This window comes from Trichosurus vulpecula, chromosome 7, assembly GCF_011100635.1.
Source record: "Trichosurus vulpecula isolate mTriVul1 chromosome 7, mTriVul1.pri, whole genome shotgun sequence".
In the NCBI taxonomy this organism is placed as follows: Eukaryota; Metazoa; Chordata; class Mammalia; order Diprotodontia; family Phalangeridae; genus Trichosurus; species Trichosurus vulpecula.
In genome coordinates this window covers 257,928,723-257,946,181 of record NC_050579.1, presented here as the reverse complement: position 1 = coordinate 257,946,181, position 17,459 = coordinate 257,928,723, and the positions used below count along the sequence as shown (strand labels likewise).

The following is a 17,459-nucleotide window of genomic DNA, read 5'->3' as shown; positions in this document are numbered from 1 at the left end:
ACCCAACACATCCCATGAAATGATTCTTTTTGTTACCCTTGGACATGCAATTAAGTCAATCCTGCCAACTCTTTTAGTTACTTAAACTAAAAGAATTTCTGAGTCATCATTTCATTTCACTGCAGCCCCTATTTCATCTGGATTAATTTATAAAAAGAATGTTATTGTAGATGTGGTTCATTTCCTCCAATCTATCAATCATTTTTCCTTGGGAAAAAGTAACCCATTTATATTTGCGTGTGGCCTAGCCCCTTTTCCAGCATCCCACCACAATCCCCACAGAAGCTAAAAGGACCACACAGAATCGAAGGCCGTTTTTTGTTTTTAATCTATCTTCGAGTTGCCATAGCCAAATAATTCATCACTTAGTTTGCAAACTACTTTTGATGAGCCTCTCTACATTTAGTGAAGCTGCTACATAGCAATCAATCTGCGGTTGGGCCCATCCTTTCCAACTTGATGTAAATGGAGCCGAACAGACTTTGTGCTTTAGCAAGAACCTTGGAGGACCTCCAGGATATGATGAGGAATCAGAGGAGGTCTTTCATGGAGGAACACACACATGAAACTCAAAAGTTAACTAACAATGCAAGACATTATATAATAAAAGCTACAAGTGCTATAGAAGTTCAGAGGATGGGAGGGTTCATTATCACTGGAGTAGAGGCTTCATGAAGGAGGTATGACCTGAAGGCTTGATAGGACTTTTACATAAAGAGAAGGAGAAGTGGGGAAGTTATTGTCCCTTACTAGGGAGGCCCATATGGGCAGAAAAGGCTAAGGGAGCTAGCAACTGATTCCAGTGACCCATGGAGGAGAAAGAATGGGAAGGAATGTAATTGATGCCCAAAAGAGAAGCAGTATGGTATAAGAGATATAGAGACTGACTTTTGAGTCAGGCAGACTTGTGTTCAAGTCTTACAGCATTACTGACTGTGTAACTCTGGGTAAGTGACTAAACTTCTCAGTGCCCTAGGGAGTTGCCCAAAATTGTAAATTACAGACTACTTGTTGATTTGCATTAGTAGAAAGAGTTTTCTTATCAGAAACATCATTGAAATCATAGGCCCAGATGGAAAAAATAAAACAAAACAAAATACCACCACCTGAGCCGGAGTATGATTCATAAGAAATAGCTATGCTAGGAATTTTTCTTGTAATAACTGTACTGGTTCTTATGTTGAACAGCTGAATAATGTTTCTTTCTCTAGGCTTCACTGTCCTTCCCTAGAAAATTAGGAGTTTAGATTTAGATGACCCCTTAAGGTGTCTTCTTCCGGCTCTAAAATTTTATTCTTCTTATTTCTACAGAGACAGCTCAGCCCTGTAAGCTGTATACCATCCCCATTCCAGTAGCCAGGTGCTACACCTGTAGCTGGAATCAGGACAGCTTTGGTAAGGAATCTGTGTGGCAGTTCTCCCGCTGATACCAAAGAAAGGTTATCCGCCGCTTCCCTCTCCACCTCTGTTTTGGCTTCAGCTCCTTCATGGCTTCTATAACAGCCATCCATTATTCCGGGACCGGTAGCTCTCTCACTCTGCCATTAGTTCTCAGTGGTAGCTAGTCAGGCTCATTCCGATGAAACACAAGAACCCTTAGAGTCCGCATCTAGCTGGTAGAGTTTGGGTTAGTTTTGGAGGTGGGAAACCTTGTCCTCCATCTCAGCCCTCTCACTAAAGGATGATGTTACCTGATAAACATCCCTGGCTTGCCTCTTCCTATGAAATAATCCGGAGAGAGTTATCCCTGCTTACACTCACTCTGGACACTCTTGAAAGGGGCTAGGAGAAAGTGTAAGAAAGTCCTCTAGTGGGTAAACCCAATTCAATAATTAATTATTTGTACAAAGTACTTTGTTAAGCACTAGGAGAACTATGCAGTTTAGATGAGACACACTCTCTGCCCCTATGGAGCTTGGGATGTAGGGGGAGGGGAGAGAACATTGACATGTAATTAAAGCATATCATGTATAATATTTGTATAAGAGAGGTACAGGCAAAGCTCTATAGACAGTTAAGATCTGAGGGGGGAGAAGTTTTGTCATAAATTTATTCATTTATTTTTAAATGCATTTATAATCTGCCTTTCATTAATCTCCACCCACCATTGAAATAACAAACAAACAAATCCTTATTATAAACATGCATAATCCATTAAAACCAATTTCTGCTTTGGCCACATCTTTCTTTGCATTTTAAGTTATCACCTCCTTTGTGTTTAGTTAGTGTTTAGTTAGTTAGTTAGTGTTTAGTCTCTTGGACTTATAATTCATCTTTGCATTCAAACTTCTAAAGCCTTTCAAAGTTGTTTTTCTCTATAATTTTGTTATCACTGTATAACTTGTTCTCTTGGTTCTGCTCACTTCAGTCTTCCTTAGTTCATAGAGACTTTCCCAGTTTCCTTTGAAACTGTCCCTTTTGTCATTTGTTATAGCATGATCATTCCATTACATTCAAATACCTTAATTTGGTTAGCCAATCCCCAATCGAAGGACACTCCCTTAGTTTACCACTTTGGGCTGCTATGAAAAGAGCAACTATAAAAATTTCTTATATATATGGGTCTTTTTCTTCTTGATTTTTTTTGGGCTATTGAGCAAGGAATGGTATAGCTGGGTGTAAGTGCAACCACACTGGCATACCCAGGATGGCTGCTAGTGCAGGTTCTTAGATCTGCTTTACTAAAGAAAGATAGCTATTTCGGGGGTTAACAATCTTACTTTAATTAAACATACATATATCATTCACTTAGTTCAGGGGAAAAAGTCAGCACGCTGAACTTCAGAGAAAATACAAACAGAAATTACAAACAGAAAAAATAGCACAAATCAACAGACAGGCTTCTAACTGTCTGACTATAGCAATACATATAGTTACCAGAGAAAAGCACTGACATCTGGGTTTTCAAAGCTGAGGGACTCCTTAACAGCTACCCAGATTCTCATGTGGCCAAATCACACAAACACTCTTCCAATGAGTGAACCCCAAAGCAAAATGCTAACCTCAGAGTATATATACTGTTTCCAAACAAGGACTCTTGATTCAATCAAAGACTCCTGATTCAAACAAAGGCAAGACTCAATCAAAGGCACCCGATTGCCTTAGTGCTGAGAAGCAGTCCAAAAGAAAAAACAGCAAAAAGTCCCACTTTGCTTGCCATTACACTGGGTCAAAGGTCACAGTTCAGTAACTTTGGGAGCATAGTCCTAAATTGCTTTCCAGAATATCTTGACTAAGTCACAAGTCTACCAACAGTTCTAGGGTACCTGTTTTCCTGCAGCCCCTCCAATATTTATTATTTTCTTCTTTTGTCATCTACCAATTTTATGAATGTGAGATTGAACCTCAGAGCTGCTTTAATTTGTATTTCTCTAAGTATCTATGATTCAGAGCATTTTATATGGTTGTTGATAGCCCTTTACATATTTTAATCCTTTGACCATTCATCTGTTAGGGAATCATTCATAGTTTTATAAAGTTGAATCAATTGCTTATAGTCATTTAGTCAATAGATATTTATTTAGTTCCTACTATGGTACAGGCACTGCACTGGGGGATACAAAGAAAGGCAAAAGGTAGCATCTGCTGTCAAGGAGCTCACAATCTAATAGGGGAGGGAGGAGAACGTCTAAACAGCCACGTACAGATAAACTACAAATAGCATAAATTAGAAAGGTCAGAAGGAAGAAGGCACTAGAATAAAGAAGGATTAGGGAAGGCTGACTATAGAAGATGGGACTTGAAGGAGGCTGAGAGGTGGAGATAGGAAGGGAAGCATTCCAGGCATGGGAGATAGATAGCCAACGATTTACAGAGTGTGAAGGTGAAAAGTAACAGCAAGATCATCAGTGTCACTGGATCAGAGTATATGGAGGGAGGATGACGTGTAAGAGGGCCTTGGATATGAGACCTTTATCATTTACTAATTTCCCTTCTAATTTTTGACTACATTAGATTTGTTTGCACAAAACTTTTTAAATTTTATATAATGAAAGTTGGCTATTTTATCTTATATCATCTTCTTAATTACTTGCTTACTAGTGAATTCTTTCCCTATCCATAGATTCTAAAAACAGTTTCTTCATTGCTCCTTTAATGTGTTTAGGATATAACCTTTTATATTTGGGTCATGTATCCATTTGGAGCTTTTCTTGGTATGTGGTATGACATATTAATCTAAGCCTAATTTTTACCAGACTCCATCTAGTTTTCCCAGAATTTTTTGTCAAGTAGTGAGTTTTTTTCCTCAATACTTGCGGTCTTTGGGTTTGTCAAATATTATGCTACTGTGCTTGTTTGCTTCTGTATGTTGTGTATTTAATTTGTTCCATTGATGAACCTTTCTATTTTCTAACCAATATTGAATAATTTTAATGAGTACTGCTATGTCATCTCCAGCATTGATAGATCCCTTTCCTTCCTACTTTTTTTCATTATTATCCTTGAGATTCTTGACCTTTTGTTCTTCCGTATGAATTTTGCTATTATTTTTTATAGTGCTATGCACAGCATTGAGTAAGTTAATTAATCTAGGTAGTATTGTCATTTTTATCATCTTGGCTACACATGAACAATTAATGTTTAGATCTTAATTATTTAGATCTATCTTTATTTCTGCAAAGAGGTTTTAAAGTTGGATTAATATAGTTCCTGAGTGCATCATGGTAGACACACTCCCAAATATTTTGTAGCTTCTGTAGTTATTTGGGATGGAATTTCTCTATCTAGGTTTTCCTACTTGGGTTTTATTGGAAACATACAGGCATGCTGATGATTTAGGTGAATTTATTTTATATCATACAACTTTGTTAAATGAATTGTTTCAGTTAATTTTTTGGTTGACTTTTCATATATGTGCACTTTCAAGTTTGCAAAACACAATTTATTTGAGCCTTAGCAACAACCATATAAACTAACTACTACACATATTATTATTTCCATTTTATAGATGTAGAAACTGAGGCTTAGAGAGCTTAAATGACTCGCCCAGTTTCAAATAGCTAGTAAATATCAGAGGAGGAATTTGAACTAAGTTCAGTACTTTGTCTACTATGTTGTCTTGTTTCTTTCTTCTATGGAAAATTTAATCTGATAGCTGAGAATGAACTGAAGGTAGAAGAGAGTGGAGATGAAAATACCTTTAGGTCATTGTAGTAGCTCAGAACTTATTCTAGGGTAGCAGAGAAGAAATATTGAGAAATATCAGAAAATTGGAATCATTAGGACTTAGTAACTGATTGAATATGAGAAATGGAGAGGAGAGAAAAGAAAAACCAAAATATTGACCATGAGAATGAGTGAATTGTGGTGCCCCAATGGATTTTATGAAATTAGAAAGAGGAGCAAGTTATGTGGAAAAGATGTCTTTGGACATGAGTTTGGAATGCCTGAGCTTTGAATGCCATTGGGACATGCAGACAGCAGTGCCCTGTAGGTATTCAGAAATATCTGGATAGAGATGATAGTCAAACAAGAGACAAGGTATGATCAGAGGACCTGCATTCAAATGCTGACTCTGCCACTACCTGTGTAAATGTGGGCAAGTAACACATTTCACACATTTCACACACAAGTTACACTGAGGTACTAAGTACCTCAGTTATTCATTTGTAACCCGAAGAGATTAAACCAAATGCCCTTTTAAGTTTCTTTCACTTCTACATCCATGACTCTAAGCCATGGAAATGAGATGGGAAAGTAATGACTAGCATTCATATAGCACTTTGATGTTTGCCAGGTGCGTTACATATATTGGCACATTTGACTGTAGAGAGAGAACTGAGGACAGAATCTTGGGAAACACAACCTTAAGGGCTTGGGAAGAGGATAGCCAATATAGACAAGTTACAGTTAGACAGGTAGGATGAAAACCAAGGGAACTTTATGCCTCAAAAGTCAAAGTGTTAGAATGCCAAAAGAAGGGGATGGGATAAAAGGCAAATAGGTCACTAGAGAACTTTCAGAGAATCTTTCCAATAGAATTGTGGGAACTGATCAATAAACAAGCATTTAATAAGTGTCTACTATGTGGTCTGGCACTGTGCTCTGTGGAAAGAATGCCAAGTTGCAAGGGAGAGTGGGTGGTAAGAAGGGAAGACTTTGTATATAAACAACTTTTTCATTTTTTTTAAAACAATTTTTTGAAGAGACAGCATGGTACAGTGGAAAGAATGCTGGATTTGTTATAGAAAGTCCTAATTTTAAGTTCTAGCTGTGTCATTGGCTAGATATATGATCTTAGGCAAGTCATATAACTTCTGTAAGCCTCAGTTTACTTATCTTCAAAATGAAATAGTAATTTTTACATTGCCTCCCTCTTTGAGTAATTGTGAGGAAAGTGTTTTGGAAAATTAAAAGCACCATATAGATGTTGGTTATTATTAAGAAGTTTGTCCATGAACGGTCAGAAGGAATGGGGATGGTAACTAGATAAGGAAGTCAAAACTCCTAACAATGACAAGGCATTTTTTTATTTTGTTTATTTGCTTTTGTCTTGTTTGTTTTCTGATGGAAAGACCTGAGCCTGTCTGGAGAGGAGAAATTAAAAGGTGCATTAAAGAAAAGGGATGATTACTAGTTCAAAGACCTATAAGAAGGAGGGAACATGGGATCAAAAGCACAAGGAGGGAGAGTAGCTTTGGCTAGGATATCACCTCCTCTGAGACAGAAGGGAAGGAGAGGAGAAATGTATGATTGTGAGAAGTCATGAGAAGTGAAAGAGGGGCATTCTCACCAAAAAGTCAGGGAGCGGGGGGTTAATGCTCCCTTTCCAGAACAAGGGGTATTAACCTAGCAGTCCCTTCTGCTGAGTTTTGGGCTACATATGACTAGGATCTGAGATACACCTATGCTTTTCTATAGACATCCTAAAGGAGATTCTGCTTAAGGAAAGAGAGTTGCTCCAGCCAGAGACCCTTGAGGATGAAGAAGAGGAGGAAGACTTGGAGGCAGATGGATGCTTTGCTGAGCGGGACTCCCTACTCTCTACTACTTCTATGGCATTCAGAGACTTGACCAGGTCAACAGCTTCACTCCCGACCTCTGTCCCTGGCCTTTCAAGCCACGTACTGACCTCTTTTGTCTCAGGCCTCTCAGACTACATGGACAGTGGTTACATGGAAGACAGTGATGAAAGTTCCCCTGATCGGCCACGGAAAGAAAGCCAGGAGGAACAAGGACCCCAAAGATCTGGGAGAAAGCTTAACAGAATCTATAAACTTTTAAAGAGCAAAAGCAATATGGTGCTTCGGAGAGACTCCCAGAGCCCGGTGAAAGGGACTGGCTTGGGCACACTCCCTCTTCGGCGGACGGGGAGTCTATGCAGCCCTTTAAACACACCTTCACCACTCTCTTCCTGTTCCCAACGTTCCCATTCCCTTCCCCAGCATGTGCTGGAGAGCCACCTTTCAAGCTGGCTCTACCCCACTGCCACACGTCATCGACATCGGAGGCCCTTCCTTAGTGGCGACGAGGACTCCAAGGCCTCCACACTGCGTGTTGTGGTCTTTGGCTCAGACCGGATCTCCGGGAAGGTTGCCCGTGCTTACAGCAATCTCCGGTGAGGGGTGGGAGAAGGAGCATTGCTTTCTCCCCCATTCAGGCCCTTTATGATCAGCCCTGGTAACCAAGAGACAGAGGAATTGTAGAGGAAAGGATTGCTTTCTAGTTGGGAACACAGTCAGCATGATGGCTTTGTCCGCTTCTGTGCACTAAGACATCCTGGACTGTTTCTCAGGTGCTGTGGGCAGGCCCACAGGTGAAGGGCCAGAGGATTAAAGAAAATGGTGATGAGGGAGGGTGCCATATGCTCATTTTATCACTTATCTTATCCTCACACCAGGAAGTTGGAAAGCAGTTGCCCACTCCTGACACGGTACTTCAAGCTCCAGTTCTTCTATATCCCAGTAAAACGAAATTATCAGCCTACATCTAGTACCTCTCCTGCTCATGCGAACCAGTCCCACCTCATGTCCACAGATTCCCTAAGGCATCTGACTCCAGTGGTACGTGCTGAGCCTCAGAGAGAAAATGGATGATACGCTGACACTAACATAACAAATGTCTCCACTTAGGGAGCAGGACGGGAGAGGGAAGAACGAGAATGGGGACATGGGAAGGAGGGAAAAGATGGAGTGGGAGGCTATTTTTTGAATCATTTATTTTTGAGGTAATCAAATCAATAGCCAGTATTTACTGAGGTCCTAATATGTGTTAGACTAGCAGTGTTAGACACTGCTAGTAAGTGTTATGGGATGTATAAAGAAATAAAAGACACTGTCCTTGCCATGCAAGAGCTTAAAATCTAACTGGAAACAAGTATAAACATGAAAAGTTAAAAGAATTATACAGACCTGGCAGATCTGTTGTGAAGAAAATGTATGTAAGCCTTAAAATAGGTTGTTCATACTATTAATAATAATAATAACAATGAGAGACAGTCTAGCATTGTGGATAGAGAGCTGGCTTGAGGGTCAGGAAGACCTTGATTGAAGCCCTCCCTCTGTCATAATCTAGCTGTTTGTCCATTCATATGTCATGTAAACTCTCAGTGCCCCAGATATCTCATTAGGTTATAGATAAGTTGCTCATCTGCAGTTTCCGTACTGCCTACCAGTTTCTTACACCATTAAAATCAAAAGTTTTTTTTTTTTTAAGTCATAGGAGAAACTCAAAAGAAGGAGAAACAAAAGATGTGGGTTTCCGGAGGAGTTGTCTAATTCCATCTCCCTGCTGGATGGTTCCCTTTAGTTGAGGGTTGATTCTGCCTCATGGAATGAGAATCTTGAGCCTCACCCCTCTTGTTTCTATTCCCACTATAGGACATTCCTCTGGCTTCATGGGAGGACAGCACCAATGACATTTCCCATTACCTCGGAATGCTGGATCCTTGGTATGAGCGTAACGTGCTGGGACTGATGCACCTGCCCACTGATGTCTTGTGTCAGGTAGGCAGGTCAGAGGAAAAGGGGAGGAGGAAGGAGGATTTTGCCTCAAGACCTAAATTTGGGGATCCCTTACCTTACTTGGGCTCAGGTCCTATCAGCCGTCATTGGGCCTGGAGGAAGTATGCATAGAGAGCTGGCCTTGAAGCCAGCAAGACCTCTGACATACTGGCTGTGAGACCCTGGGGAAGTTATTTTACTTCTCCGTGATCCAGGTAACTCTCCTAAGATGATACACTGCAGAGAAGGTGCATCTTCATTGGTAAGAGGAAGTTTCCTCATCCGGGAATTCCCTATACCATAGAAGCCTCCGTTCCAGTCCCTGTCCCTTTAAATCTGGGACGAGCCACTTCCCTTTGACTCATCCTCCTCCTTTAATGTTGCCCATTTCACGCTGTTCGTGCCGATGCCATCTCTGTCTCGGATTTCTCTTTGCAGCAGACTTTGAAGCCTGAGGCTGGACCACTGGAGAGTGCCCAGGAGCAGCTGCCCATCCTGGCAGACATGCTGCTTTATTACTGCCGCTTTGCCACAAGACCAGTCCTGCTGCAAGTCTATCAGACAGAGGTTAGAGGGGAGAGTTTCCCTCCTCTTTTTTCCTCCCTACTGCATTTTCCCACACCATACTGATTTGCAAATTGCCATTAGCACCATCTCTTTTGGGGTATCCGATCAAACAAATTGTGTAGTTAAGATTATCTAAATGAAGAAGTAGTAGAAAAAGGAAAAGGGGAAGGGAACAAGCATTTATTAAGTTCTTACTGTGTACCAGGCAATTGTACCCAATCTGATCCTCACAATAACCCTTTGAGGTTGGTGCTGTTTTACAGTTGAGGAAATTGAGGCAGACAGAGGTAGACAGACTTGCCCAGGGTTGAACACCTAGTGAATGTCTGGAGCTGGATTTGAACTCACATCTTTCTGACCCTAGGCCCAGCACTCTATCCACTGCACTGCCTACCTGCCAAAAACTCTGCACTGCAACTGGGGGACCTTGGGTAGATTATTTCCCTTCATTTGGCCTTAGTTTCTTCATCTATAAGTGAGGAAGCAGAATTAGATGTTCTTTTAATGTCCCTTTTATCTCTAATATTCTAAAGTCTATAAAGAGAAGCTGGGTTCTTGGGGAACTGGCATGAACTTGAATTCAGTCTGTTGGAGTTAGTTACTCCCTCTCCAAGGCCTCTTCTTTGGCATATGTCAGAAGGGAAGGCCTTAGAAGAAGAAGAAGGGAGGCCAGTGTGTAAACAGCACCCATTGGCTCCCTGTGATCACAGACATTCTTTTCTGTAGTTGACCTTCATCAGTGGGGAGAAGACGACAGAAATTTTTATCCATTCCCTGGAGCTGGGTCACTCTGCAGCTGTCCGTGCCATCAAGGCTTCTGGTAGGTATTACCTTTTTAAGAGGCCTGGGGAAGGCACGATAGGTGGTGGCGATAGCCTTAGCATTCTCTCTTCCTTCCCATCCAATACGGAAAACAATGTCAAGGTAGTCTTTAGCTCTGGCTGAAAAGTAGTGCGCCACACCGGTCTGGAGAAACAAAAGGCATCATGGTCCAAGACAGAAAGAGCACTGACACACTGGATGTTAGGAGACCTGGATTCTAGTCTCAACTCTGCTATTTACTTAACCCCTATTCAATTTGGGGCAAGTCTCATCCTCACTATCTTCTATACAATGAGGGAGTTGGACTACATATAGCATTTCTTTCATCTCTAACATTCCTTCGAAAAACTGACTCCTAGAGGAAGCATTGTGGACACATTCAAAAATAATGTTAGGAGACTTGCAGCAAAATGGTAGAATCACGTCTAAGTAGGCCCCATGTATCCCTCCAAAGCGAGGACAAGTATACCAAAAACTTTACAGTTCTTTTACAAGAACAACAACCAAAAGAGGGGAAAGGAAAGAAACCCTTACAAGAAAACAGACAAAACCTGAAGAACTGAATAAGCAAGAAAGAGGCCCTAATACAACCAACAAATCTATACAAGCTGCTAAATCTTGTGTTATCCTGACTGTGGCTCCATAATACTTGAATTGTTTCATTCTGCCTGCTTGCAATATTTTCTCCTTTACCTGGGATCTCTGGAATTTGGCTAAAATATTACAGGGGGCTCATCACCTCTTTCAGGAGGTGATTGGTGGATTCATTTAATTTTTGTTTTGTTTGGTACTAGACTGTCAAGACAGTTTTCCTTGATAATTTCTTAAAAGATGGTGTCTAGGATCTATTTTTGATCATGGCTTTCAGGTAGTCCAATAATTTTTAAATTATCTCTCCTGAATCTGTTTTCCAGGTCAGTTGTTTTTCCAGTGAGATATTTCACATTGTCTTCTATTTTTTCATTCTTTTGGCTTTGTTTTATTGTTTCTTGATTTCTCATAAAGTCATTAGCTTCCATTTGCTCCATTTTAATTTTTAAGGAATTATTTTCCTCAGTGAATTTTTGTGCCCTTTTCCATTTAGTCAGTTCTGCTTCTTACAGCATTCTTCTCCTCATTGGCTTTTTGGACCTCTTTATACCATTTGACCTAGTCTTTTTTTTAAGGTGTTATTTTCTTCAGTATTTTTTTGTGTCCCCTTTGCCAAGCGGTTGACTCTTTTTTCATTATTTTCTTGCATCACTCTCATTTCTCTTCCCAATTTTTCCTCTACCTCTTTCTTGATTTTCAAAATCCTTTTTGAGCTCTTCCATGGCCTGCTACCAATTCATATTTTTCTTGGATGCTTTGGATATAGGATCTTTCACTTTGTTATCTTCTTCTGAGTGTGTGTTTTAATCTTCCTTGTCACTATAGTAACTTTCTATGGTCAGAATTTTTTCTGTTGTTTGCTCATTTTCCCAGCCTATTACTTGACCTTAAACTCTTTGTTTTAACAAAGTTAGGGCTCTGCTTCCAGGGTGGCGGGCACACTCTTGTCCCAAGCTTCAGGGGTTTTATGCAGCTGTTTTCAGATATTTCTAGGGACCTGTAAGTTTTCAGTTCTTCCAAGGTAGTATTATCTAAAGACAGGTGTGTTTATTACTCTCCTCACCTGTGCTCTGGTCTGTGAGTGACCACAAGTACTCTTTTCTGCCCTGGACTGTGAGGAGGGTCCCTGCTTCACTGTGGCTGTAACCTCTGGTGTGCTAGTGCTCTTCCTCATCCTGGGACTGCCACCCAGGACTGCAACCTGGATCTGAGTATGGGCAAAGCAGCAGAGTCCTGCCTCAGTGCTAGCAAAGAGACCCCGGTAATCTTCTGACCAGTTGTTTGATCCCCTTACAGCCTGTGGGCTGAGAGCTTTGGAAGCAGCCACTGCCACTGCTTATTCAGCAGCTCCCAAGGCCTGCTCCTAGTTTGCTGGGGCCAGGGCCATGCTGGCACAGCCTGCACTGGATTGTTCTCCCCTCTTCCCTTGGTGCGAGAGACCTTTCCTGCTGACCTTCTAAGTTGTCTTTGGCACTGTGGGCTGAGAGGTCTGGAAACTGCCACTGCTGCCACTGGTTCATTCACCCCAAGGCCTGCTCTTGGTTTACTGGGTGGTACTAAGTTTTAAAAGATACGTCTCTCCTTTTTTAACAAATGAAAAACTATCAGAGTATAAAGTTGCATGTTTTATCAGCCAAAATTATTCTTTTATTTTATTTTGGAAGTTTGTACATTTTAAGAGATTCAGTTGGTTTTATGTTCAATGTATAAATGATGTTTTGAAATCAAAATTACCAATTAAAAAATTTTAGCACAGAAAACACTATCAGTTCAGAGAGGGCACCTACCTTCCCAGGCATAATAAATAAAAATAAAGGAAAAAACTGCAGGGTTGAAGTCATATTTCAACTTGTATTGAGTTCTTCCTGACCTCCAATCCAATTTCATTTGGACACCAACTGATTTCCTTCAGAGTCTGTGTCTTTGGATTCTTTTACTTGTAATCATTCTCATTAGCTGCTCTTAATAGGCAGGGATTGGTGAGACCAGATGAGAGAGTGATGGAGGCTCTGAGGGAATGCCTGGGGTGAAATGACTGTCCAGATCTGGCCTGGTTTCCAAAGATTATGATTCAGCAAATCAAGAACATTTCCTTAAAGCAAAGAGGGTTTTCATTGAACATGAAGTGTGACTTTCTGGTAGCAGAAGGGAAGAAAAGGGTCTAGATTTAAGAGAAAGGAGTTGTTGAGGCCTGGAGTTGAGGGGTATAAGGAAGGAGAGGTGAGTAGAATCATAAGACATCTGTGCATGTGGGTGCGGAGAGAAGGGAAGAAATGTTTGGATTGAAAAATTTGGATCTGTATCATATAGGTCCCGGCAGTAAACGACTGGGCATTGATGGAGACCGAGAAGCCATCCCACTTACACTACAGATTATCTATAGCAAGGTAAGGGGTGACTCTCTAAATACTGAGCCAATGCAAGAATTGTGAACTGCTTCTCTCTCTGGCTTTTCTTTGACCAGAGATTTTATCCAGGGCCATATCCTTTGTTTTTTCTGGATCTTAGTTCCTGAATCTAGAAAAGTTCTAGTTCCATCTCTACATATATGACCTTGACCACCAAATCCCTTCACGTGTCTGGGTCTAATTTTTCTCCTGTATGAAAATGCAGGAGTTAGATTAGACTGTCTTTAAACTTCCTTTAAGTCTTCACCTTCTATAGTTCTATGACACCGAGGTAAAAATAACTTAAGAAATGTACAAAATAATATTAATATATGTGACTACAAACTTAATGCACAAATGTTTGGTGAAGAGGCATCAGACAAAGGCTTGCTGGAAAAATATCACTGCAGGATCACTTGGACTAAACTACTTACATGCAAACACCATAATGGTCAGGATCGTTATCTCTGCATGTAAATGTTAACTGGTAATTAGGGTGTGCATTTGGAGTAGGGCTGAAGGGCCTCCTTGGAGTTGAGATTGGCTACTTTTATGTGGTCTTACAGGGGGCCATTAGTGGACGGAGCCGCTGGAACAATATGGAGAAAGTGTGCACCTCTGTCAACCTTAACAAAGCCTGCAAAAAGTTGGAGGAGTTAGGTAAGTGAAACTGGATTGAGTTGGGGGAAGGAAGAGGTAAGGGTTATGTACTTGGCAGGGTCAGTGGCTACTAGGAGTCAACACCTCAGTTCTCTGGGGGCCAGCTCTAACCTTCTTCCTCTTTCAGGGTGTATTGTACATTGACCACAGGCAGAGGGTAGCTCCAGAGCCTATGTTCATGACTTGAGAATTCTTTCTTGTTTAGATTCTAACATGGAATCTCTGACCTTGACCCTGACTGAGGTGGTGAAGAGACAGAACTCTAAGTCCAAGAAGAGCTATAACCAGGTATTAACATCCTTTGTCTCCTTGGCCTCCACTCCACTCTCACACACAGGTGGCCAGTAAAAGTTTGGGGGACATCAGGGAACAAAGTGAGAGAAAGGAAATGAAGTCAGAGTCATACATGTAATCACATGTATAGGAAAGGAAATACAGGGGCACTTGTGGGGGAATGATTTGTAGGCTGTCTGTTTTGTTGGAAAATCCTCAGGTCAGAGACTAGAAGAAGCTCAAGCTCAGGGAATTTGGAGAACTGTGGTTAGCTCTGATTTTCTATTTTCCTGCCTTTCTTTCTAAAGGAAACATGCACCAGGGCCCAAGAACAGAGAGAGAGAGAGAGAAAGAGAGAGAGACAGAGACAGAGAGAGAGAGACACCTATGGCTTTGGCCCAAGTTGTCGGTCTCATTCTTTCTGGCCCTGATGCTTTGGACTGTATGCCGTATAGATAGATGAGTCCAGGCTTCCATGGGAACAAGTTAGGCAGATGCCCATAGGAAGATGACGGGAGCTTGAAGAAAGAGAGGATAAGTCAAGGATTCCTGAGCGGGCTTTGGCAATTCTATCTCCCTTTCTCCTGACCCCTGGCCTAGTTGTTGGGTCACTGATCCAAAGCTTCTCCACAGATCAGCACATCACAGGTTAAAGTGGACAAGGTACAGGTCATTGGCTCCAATAGTTGCTCTTTTGCTGTTTGTCTGGATCAGGATGAGCGAAAAATCCTGCAGAGTGTGGTCAGGTAATGGAAGAAGGGGTCCATAACTTTGCCCCAGGAAAAACTGCGGCTGTGTGTTGGGGGAGGAGTGGGTTGCATCTGCCCCACATCTTTCCTTTCTCCCAAACTAACCCATCTCTCAGAATGGATGGGAAGAGGGGTGGGACTGGAGGCTGTTAACCATCAGATCCTCCCCTGAGCCAAGGCCTCCCCAACAGGTGTGAAGTCTCTCCGTGCTACAAATCTGAGAACAGCAGCCTTTGCCCACAGCCCCAGAGACTTTCCTTCCTGCCACCTCAAAACTCACCTGACCTCTGCTCTTTCCTGTGTTTGCCCATCATGACCTTCAGTGGAGCTCTGCCCTAACACAGCAAACTCATGATCTTCATCTGGATTTGATAAATCACAAGCAAGCGTGGACCCCCACTTCCCAAGCCAGAGCCCTCCCAGTCCAGAGAGCTAGGACTGGCAGTTGTGGCTTTTCCTACAGAGAATGGAATTCACTATCAATTAACTAGTTTCCACATGCGATCCTGATGATGTTTTTGTTTTTTTCCCAGCAGGAAAAAGACACAAACCTTTAGCCCTGTAGAGAGAGATTGTCTTCTGCTCATATGGGAGGGGGAAGAGAGGGTATGAAGGTGGTAAGGGTTAAGTCCATCTTTTCTTCTGACTATGTAGGTGAGTAACTTTAAGCAAGTCATTTAGCTTCTCTCTGGGCCTTGGTTCTCTCATCTATAAAATGGAGAATCCCTTACCCCTCCCTACGGCTAGGCACCTGGAATATATCATCTGGCTCTAAAATCTATGATTTTGTCTCAGGGCCTGGTTGTTCTTAAGTTATGTGCCTTGGCTGATGTATAGCATTTGAATGCTCGCTCTCTGTTCTTTCATTCCAGACCCTGGTTTGAGAGGCTGGGAAGAGAGTGGAGAACAAATGGGGGGAAATCGTGTTCCAGAAAGCTATTCAGTCCCCACCCTACTGCCTTTTTAGAACTCTGTTCTCTGCAGAGATGCATATCAAGGTTCTAACAAGTGCCTGGCATTATTTTAAAGGTTGGAGAAGACATGAGATATGTAAGGAGTTTACATTATAGTTAATACATGACACTTTATGTGCAGCAGTAGATTAATTATACGGTTAAATATATAGTTAATAATTAAGAATATAGTGAAGAATTAATGGTACCTCAATCTAACTGTAAACAACTCACTATAGTGGGGAGTTTGGTCTAAGGCAGCTCCATCTTGGCCTGATCCAAGAAAGCACCAAAAAAAGATCTTGTTATACTAAAGCTTCACCTGAATCAAGGTCCTGTACCATGGTTTCAGAGCTTTGTATTTATGTTCTATTGTATTGCATCACTCTTTATGTACTGAGGGTCCACATAATGTACATACATTATGTTCCTTTGTCATAGGCCCTTTTGGTAGAAAGGGGACTCCAAACCAGGATGGTTTGCCTGGAGGAAAGAAGTATTTGAAGGACTATCATGTGAAACAGGGTCTGAAGGTCTGAGGCTTTGACCATAGAAGGCAGAATTAGGAGCAATGGGTAGAAGTTGTTTAGAGTCCAATTTTAGTATGATCTGAGAAAATGTTTCCTAACGGAACTCTGCATACAACAGGTACTTAATAATGTTTATTGTATTTCATCGTACATACAGTAGAAATATGACAGTGGGTAGAGTCTAGGAGACTAACATTCAAGTCTTACCTTTGATATTTCCTGGCCATGTGACCCTAAGTAAATCATTTAACCCCAGGCAACCTCTAGAACTCTTAAGTTGCAGAACTGTTGTCCAGTTGTTGGGGGAATTTCCACATAAACAGTTCCCTACACCAAGGAGATCACGGGTCCATTAAAAAAAAAAAAAGACTATCCAGAAGGGAACTCCCTGGGATGGTAGGGACTTACACATCTCTGGTGGACTTCATGCAGAAATTACATAACAACTTGTTAGAGATGATGTAGGGGAGATCCTTTCCAAGGTGTGAGTTGGACTAGATGACATCTGACTTTTCTTTCACTTTGGAGATTCTGCAAATTCTGATGGAATTTAAAATTAAAAGTCCATCCCTTAATTGAGGAGAGAAATCTTTAAGGTGGAGAATAGGTTTTAGCTAAGCAGGAAGGAGAAGAGGTGAGGAATAAAGTGAGTGATAACCAGGTACAGGATTTCTTCTCTTATTAAAGTGTCAAGTTTATGCCAAGAACTGCATTGGTGCTGGAAATAAAAATATGGTATGACTAGGACACCCAATCTCTTTACGCCTCCACCCTTCTCACTCTCTCTGGACTATCTCACTCATTCGATTGCACTCATTCTGGACAGGTCTGGCATTCCCAGAGGAGCAACCCACTCCTATAACTCTTTCTCTCAGGAATCTAGAAGTTACCCTGATTGGAAGAATACACTCCTACTGTACACTATAGCTACTGAGCCCCCACCATTGTGCTTCCCTTTTAACAAAGCAGCCAATTTAACTCCATT

The 17,459-nt window shown here is 41.4% G+C and overlaps 1 protein-coding gene across 1 annotated transcript in view; it reads left to right on the top strand.

Moving 5' to 3' along the window:
* PIK3R5 (phosphoinositide-3-kinase regulatory subunit 5) overlaps positions 1-17,221 on the top strand; it is a 90,596-nt gene extending 73,375 nt beyond the window's left edge. The window contains exons 9-19 of the mRNA XM_036769369.1: positions 1,312-1,395; positions 6,862-7,558; positions 7,841-8,003; positions 8,820-8,945; positions 9,381-9,509; positions 10,236-10,329; positions 13,233-13,309; positions 13,876-13,969; positions 14,175-14,257; positions 14,876-14,988; positions 15,183-17,221. Of these exons, the coding sequence (XP_036625264.1) occupies positions 1,312-1,395; positions 6,862-7,558; positions 7,841-8,003; positions 8,820-8,945; positions 9,381-9,509; positions 10,236-10,329; positions 13,233-13,309; positions 13,876-13,969; positions 14,175-14,257; positions 14,876-14,988; positions 15,183-15,330 (1,808 nt within the window). The 3' untranslated portion in view covers positions 15,331-17,221. The remainder of the gene's footprint in view (positions 1-1,311; positions 1,396-6,861; positions 7,559-7,840; positions 8,004-8,819; positions 8,946-9,380; positions 9,510-10,235; positions 10,330-13,232; positions 13,310-13,875; positions 13,970-14,174; positions 14,258-14,875; positions 14,989-15,182) is intronic.
* Positions 17,222-17,459: the final 238 nt, after the last annotated feature.